The sequence below is a fragment of the Rhododendron vialii genome, chromosome 10a, assembly GCF_030253575.1.
Source record: "Rhododendron vialii isolate Sample 1 chromosome 10a, ASM3025357v1".
Taxonomy (NCBI): Eukaryota; Viridiplantae; Streptophyta; class Magnoliopsida; order Ericales; family Ericaceae; genus Rhododendron; species Rhododendron vialii.
The window spans coordinates 4,775,367-4,783,322 of NC_080566.1; the positions used below are offsets into that span (position 1 = coordinate 4,775,367).

General features: G+C 34.6%; 1 protein-coding gene across 1 annotated transcript; it reads right to left on the reverse strand.

Moving 5' to 3' along the window:
* Nucleotides 1-2,809: 2,809 nt before the first annotated feature.
* Nucleotides 2,810-6,933, reverse strand: LOC131302278 (beta-amyrin 28-monooxygenase-like). The gene is made up of 3 exons (XM_058328828.1): nt 5,964-6,933; nt 5,487-5,674; nt 2,810-3,179 (listed from the first exon to the last, which is right to left on the reverse strand). The coding sequence occupies exons 1-3, from the start codon at nt 6,901-6,903 to the stop codon at nt 2,880-2,882; spliced, it is 1,428 nt and encodes a 475-aa protein (XP_058184811.1). The 5' UTR covers nt 6,904-6,933; the 3' UTR covers nt 2,810-2,879.
* Nucleotides 6,934-7,956: the final 1,023 nt, after the last annotated feature.

Genomic DNA, 7,956 nt, shown 5'->3' on the forward strand with positions numbered 1-7,956 from the left:
CCCTGACATATTATATGGGTGGCGACGCCGGTATAATGTGTCAGATTTCTTAGATGAACAGGATAAGATGTACACCGTGGAAGCTTTTGGAGCAGAGGAGCTTGCTAGGATGGAAGAGCAAGTAGAGTAGTATTAGGAACCCTACTTTCCTTCCTTGTTGAATAAATGTACCTTTTCCTTATGATGTATTTATGATGTAATAATGAGCCAGACTCTCTTTATTATATAATAAATGCCTCATTTAACGTACCCAAAATTGGGGGCGTTACACTCCCCTACTAAGAACAAGGCCCAAAAGTGTCAACCAACCATCCGCCCTCCCAAACACGCCCCCCCCCCCCCCCCCAAGTTTCAACCAATCATCCCCCCACCCAACCAAAAAAAAAAAATCCTTTTGGTTGCAAAATCCGAACCGTCGGTTGTATGTTTGGACGGTTTGAATATGCTGCATGGGTGTATACAACGTCAATCAGTCGTACACTATTTGTACTAAAAAAATTACTTTTCAGCTCCTGTCCAGCCTACACTTGCAGCACGCATGAAGTACTTGTTTTTGATTCCTCACTTAAGGTCTCGTTTGATAACAGTGATAGATGGATGAGATTCGTAAGAATATGAGATTATGATTGAGATTGGTAATGAGAATAAACTTATAATGAGTATATTTGTTTGGGATGGAATTAGATGATGTGATTATTAATATCATGTTTGTTTGAGATGAGATTAGATGATAGGATTGGATTGATAGAAGAAATTGGTAATGAGAAGGGGATGAGATTGGACTATGAATGCCAAGTCCCAAGAGGTATTGCTAATACTCCCTAAAGTCCGGCTTTCTCATCCTATGGAATTCACAATCCGGAGCCATTAGTGTTGCCAAACAAGGAATTAATAGTTCGAAGGGATTATTAGTCCAATCCCATGTCCAAATCAAGTTATCAATATAATTTGACTTCAATAAATATAATAGTATCTATATATATATATATATATATATATATATATATATATATATATATATATATATATATATATATATATATATATAAGGTTGTTACACCAAAACTCCATGCAACCGCAAAAAATAAAGCCCCCAAGTCAAATTCTTAACGCACTTAAATTTAAAACCAAACCACCAAATGGGTATCTGAGGAAGATATATGTAGGCCACTCTGTCCAAATATTCCCACGAATTGAATAATCTCACAATAGTAATACATAATTCACATTCTCATCTGTAACTGAACATCACTCACTCTCAAAAGGAAACCATTAGTTCCTACTCTCTCTCTCTCTCTCTCTCTCTCTCTCTCAAATGATGCACCACACATTGCTTCTGAATGAGAAAGAAAAAAAAAACGCTTAATTTCGTTGGAAAATCTACGCAAATATCATATTGATCGGTTTTTTCTTGTAAACAACACACCCCACATGCAACCAATCACTCATTTTCCCAATCAACCCACAACCACCTCTTAATCTCTATGCTCTGAATTATTTTAACTCTCAAACATACCCCCATATTTACAAATCAAGATTACAATGGTAAGAAAGCTAGGTTCGCCCCTACGAATTCAGAAAACATACCTACCGATATGCGATTGAGCTATTTTCTTACATGATTCCATAAAAAATATTTAAAAATTCATGGGTATTTGTTTGCATTCTTGTGGGGCCCGTAGTGGTCCCCACATGGAGCAATGAAAAAAAGCCATGGAAATGGTATGGTGATCGTAGCACTTCTGAATTTTGAACCAAGAAGAAAATATATTTTATTACTATATATATTTGAAGAATAATTATAAAGATTAAGAGGGAAAAAAAAAAAATTCAAAACGGCATCACAATGAATAGAATGTAAGACAATTAGACAAAGATGCAGCGAAGATTGGACTACCAACCTCCGGCCATTGTTGTTCAAGTGGATCACTGACCCTCACACTCACTCGATATAGGTGTCTTCTAACCTATGCAGAACTTGATGCCTTGAGTGATGGAAATCATAAGCTTTTATAGTTGCTAGGTTAGGGACCCTCTATTTCCTCAAGACTTTTTGGTTTCCCTCCATCAAAGAAACTCAAACTAGTGTAATGAATCAGGTGGGGAAGCCAAATGCTTTCTGTAACCACTGTAATGAATTAAACCATAATACACCAGTACAATTATGTAACCATTACTCCTGGTAATGCAAATACACTAGTACGTGGGAAATAAAACATCAAAAAACCATCACTTAAATCATGATGGAAGTGGGCAATAAATGATTAAACTTATCACATAATTTGTCTAAGTGGGTCATCACAACTCTTAACAAGAGTTTATTCTAACATAGAAAGCAGCTCAAACCAATTTGACACCCCAATTACCTGACAATCATATGTAACTTTCCACCAAAAAAGGAAATTAAGAAGAGAAGTTGATATTCATTGCTGAGCAAAGACATAACACGAATTATATGTTGTCTTATACTCCTATCAAATATGAACGTACTTGATGGTTGGAAACATTTACACAAAAAGCACAATTTATATCACACTGGCACAGAAAATAACATTACACAGAGAGCAACTCTTTTACTGTCACACTGATCACTCTCAAGCTCATGAAAACCAATCAAACAACACACTTAAGGATGCTGATTTTGATGCTCTATTTTTGAACGCAGACATTCCACTTTTAACGTTAAAATTAAAGTGAATCGCATTCGGACAAAAGTGGAACGCAAAAATCAATTTCTCAAGCTTAAACATATTAATTTCGCACACCTCACATTCTCCCAATCTCACACAGAACCACCTCTTAATCTCTATGATCCCAATTATTCCTACTTTCAAACATACACCAAATACTTATAAACCAAGATTACAATCGTAAAAGAACTAGGCTTTGTGGGGAAAGAGACGAATTGGAAGCCCTTTCTCAGGACTAGCAAAAGGATTATAAACAATCTTTTCATCGTGAATCAATTTTTCCCACCTGAACCTCTTGACTAGGTGGTGCATGAACACGAGTATTTCCAACCGGGCGAAATCCTTTCCAGGGCACATTCTAGGTCCTCCACCAAAAGGTACATACGTGTAAGGTGCTGGTCCGAGACCCTCGAATCGCGATGGATCAAACTTTTGTGGCTCGGGAAACAAATCGTGATTTATATGGGTCGAGTATGCATTAAAATACATCTGCATATCAACAAGCAAAAACAAATAAGTCAGTTGTTTCTGATAATTTCCCAAGGACAAAGCTATGGTACACAGGGTATACCGTATGTCTAAATTATGACCATTTGTGATTTCATTATGACGATTTTTGATTTTCTAATGCATATTTTTTATGCTAGTTACGACTTCTACTTTAAAATTTACCTGTTGAACAGGTCATTAACAGGTTATCCATAGTTAAAAAATATTGTTATTATGTAACCATAATTATTCGTACTAGAAACCATAATACTTGTACCCCAACCAAATACATGTGTACAATATCACAAATTAAATAATGATACCCACAAATGCTATGACAACACCATAAATTGGCATTATCTTACCACAATGAGTCGTACCAAAAATTCTTTGACACGTATGACATTCCATAACAAAATCAAAATATATTGTACCAGAATCAACAATTGTTATACCCAAACAAAATACATGTGTAAAATATCACAAATTCAGTAAAATAACCAAATTTGTTATGACAACACCTAAAATTGTCATTTTCTTACCATAACGTGTCGTATTAAAAGAAAACATATTTAAATACTACGAATTATACAACAAACCATAATTGTTATGACAATATCATAATTTGACATTTTCATGCCCACAACTGTCATAGCAAAGGAAATTGATTAAAATATTCTGTAATAAGACCAAAATACCACAAATTCAGTAATATAACCAAATTTGTTATGACAACACCATAAATTGACGTTTTCATACCCACAACGTGTCATATAAAAAAAATCAATCGGAATGTTCAATTAACGATAGTTATAATTAGCAAAATACCAAACCACAAATTCAATAATATAACCAAATTTGTTATGACAACACCATAAACTGACAGTTTCATACCCACAACATATCGTATGAAAAAATTCAATCGAAATGTTCAATTAACGATAGTTATAATTAGCAAAATACCATACCGCATATTCAGTAATATAACCAAATTTGTTATGACAATACCATAAATTGACGTTTCATATCCATAACGTGTCGTATGAAAAAAATTTAATCGGTATGTTCAATTAACGATAGTTATAATCAATAAAATACCAAATCATATATTTAGTAATATAACCAAATTTGTAATGACAACACCATAAATTAATATTTTCATACCCACAACATGTCGTATAAAAAAATTTCAATCAGAATATTTAGGTAACGATAGTTATAATCGGCAAAATACCATACCATAACTAAATGTTTAGCAAGTATATTTTTAGAATGATCAATCATAACTGTTAGAATATCAAGTCATACGATATTCAGCATTGTTACCAAAATTAGATATCGACAACTGTGTAATCGAAAAAATTTAATGTATCCAGATACAAGAAGGAAGTTGATCGCTTAGACCCTTAAATCAGACAAAAAAAATCTTTTTACTATTGAATTCGAATGCCGATAAAAGGGCTTTCTAAACCCTATCGAGCCAAAAAATTACTTGGATTATTTAATCAACAAATATAACGAAATCGACGGTTTTGATCGTCATTATTGTGTCGTGGTTGCAAGTCAACCATACATTCAGTTACAACAGAGAAACTGGTTTTACATCAAGTATATTGAATGCACAATTCTAAATGTTCTTTTGGTACGACACATTGTGGTAAAAAAATGCCAATTTTTTATGTTGTTATAACAATTATAGTTATGTTATATAATTTGCAGTATTTTACAAATGAGGGAGAGAGTCAAGGAAGAGAGAATAACCTATTACCTGCTAAGCCATTTATTTTATTTTATTAATTGATTTAATAAATAGATGGTTCGGATTATTCACTTTTAAATCCAAGGATTTAAAATCATAGTGCGTATGGTACACCCCCTACTAAGGGGTGTGTACCATAGGACTACCCATTTCCCAAAATCATAATTTCAGAACCCAAAAATTCCTTTTTGAGAAGAAAAACACACATTGAAAAAATCGATAACATCTTTTAAAGCTTTTTCTGAAAATGGGTTTATTTTCATAAAGGTTACCAAGGGGAAAACAAAAAGAAGTTTGAAAATCCATTAACAAATTAAGTTTGAAAATGAGAATAAGTTATGTCAGGATGAAACAGAAAATTAGACTAAGTTTTTTTTAGATGGTTTCCACCTTATCCAAAAATAACTTTTAATAGATTTTAAAAAACAACAACCGAGCACGATATAGGTAACGAGTACAATGCTCAGATCAATAGCTATTGATCACTAAAACAATATATGGAACATATGATGACTTGTTTTTTAGTACAAATGCTCTTAATTAATTACCTTCCACCCCTTTGGAATGGAGAAACCGTTATACGTAAAATCCTTTAATGCTTCTCTGAAAGCACCTTGGTTAGGGGGTGCAAGTCTCATCACTTCACAAGCTACGTTCCATGAATATTTCATCTTTTGAATGTCCTCCCATTTCAACAATTCGCCAGGAGCTTTTGATTTCACAATCTCCAGTTGCTCTATTTTCAATTCATAGAAAAAAAGAAAAACACACAAAACAAATTAACATTGAAGCCATACCCTGTGTAAATTATTACACATGCACAATTCCTGTAGCATACTGATCATTTAGGTAGCATAATTATTACACATGCACAATTCACCTGGAACAATATTGATACTGATTGATCATGCATGTATCACCTTAGATGGTACGTATTAACCATAACCATTTCTTTTCTCATCAAATCACACAATCCATATTATACTATTAGAAAAAAGACAAAAAAATGATGAGGAATATATTACCTTGATAAACTCCTTGGTAGACCTCAGGTAGCTCAGCAAGGTACTTGACAATGCAAGTACAAACAGAGGTGATGTTGTCATGGCTAGCAACTAATAGTCCGAGCATCTTGCCGGCAATATCCTCCTCATGTATGAAGTTGCCATTGTCATCGCTTGTTGAAATTATGTGCGACAAGATATCCTGAGTCGGCGATGCCCTTCCCTCAGCCAAATCTATCTTCCTCTTCTTGATAATCACCAAAAGTTCCTTCTTAACAAAACTAGAAGCCTTGATTGAACGATTCAATGGGGTTCCGGGTAAGTCTATGGGGATAGACACTACCCCCTTAAACAAAATGGCAAAAGGTTTTTCGAGTAGGGCAACAAGGTTTGGATCATCGATGCTCATCAACACGCGACAAGCAAGTGAAAAAGTGTAGTGCTTGGCAAGTGGTAAAACAACAAGTATGTCCTTTTTTTCCCAATAGTTAACAAAGTAGGAGTGGGCGTTGGTATCCATTAAACCAATGTAGCCTTGCAACACCACTGGTTTGAGCAAATTTGGGAGGAATTTTCTGACCTTGAAGCCTTCTTCATCGGTAGAGGTTTGTGTAGTGGTTAGGAAGACTTTGTCGAGAGAACGAGGATACCATACCCGGACAAGCTTGTTCTCGTTGGAGAATAAGAATCGGTTTCCGTTTACTCCACAGAAAACAACTACGGGTGAGCCAATAAGACTTGTTTTGAAAACGTTGGAGGAGTACTTGGCTATGCGGTCAAATATAAATTTCTCGGGGTGACCTTTCCAACCGGTGGAGAGGAATTCAAGGGTTTCTCCAATCACTGGAAATCCTGTTTTTCCAGGTGGAAGGTTTGCATTTCCACCCGACTTGTGGTTGTACAAGAAGTAGATGACAAGAAAAAGAAAGAAACCAAGGAGAGAGGCATAAAGGATTTCCATTGTAATTTCTTCTGGCTATTGGCAATGTTACACAGTATTTGTGTGTTTTTAATGAGGTGAGTTTCGAACTGCGAAGGGAGGTGTATTTATAGGTGTATTTATAGGCAGGAGGTTGATTGATAAAGGAATAAACGGAGGTGTATTTATAGGCAGGAGGTTGATTGATAAAGGAATAAACGGCGGATTTATATTTGTGTGTGGGGTTTTCTTACAAAGCTCAAATTACTGCACGAGTTTTGCAAGTTGTTTATCTAAGGAAAATGTTAAAGACAGACAGTGGACTGTCGTTAAGGCTTAAAAAGTATATTGAAATATGTGAAAAGTTAATGAAAGTGTGTAAAAATGTCTTGAAAAGTATAAAAAGTGTATTGAAGTATGTGTTTGTTTTAACTTATTGATAGCGTAGCAGTGGCAGACCAAGGGGGGTGCAAGGCCCCTGCACGCCTCCTATTTATCCCGCTAGCTATACTATATTTTCAGGTTAATTTGTAAAAGTTTTATAGGAGTGGCTTATGCAAGTCTCTTGAAAGAATTTTTACTATATTTTCAGGTTAATTTGTAAAAGTTTTATAGGATTGGCCTTTGCAAGTCTCTTGAATGAATTTTATTTTAATAATGTTTCTCTATATATGTGAAAAACCTCCCTAAAATTTCAAGTTATCAACCACTTTTCGATCGTGGTTATAAAATTAAATGTGATTATGTATATGTACACAATGTCGTCTTCTTCTCAGAACTAGTAATCAACAATATTTATATGATAGACTATATTTTTGTTATAAGTGTAAAAATGAATGCATGAGATTCAGGCCCCGTAGAGTATAAGTCCGGCGTCCGCCACTGTAGCCTAGTGAACAATCAATAGGACCTTTTTCTTTTTAATATGGATCAATTTGAGAATGAAATTACTTACTGATGTGCATTGTGTACCTGTATAGTGGATTTATCTACAATCACATCCACACACATCGTGATGTAGCGTGTAGAACTCACACACTTGTGTGCATAAGTGTGTGAATAGATGTGATGCATGTATTATATTCTATTGCTATC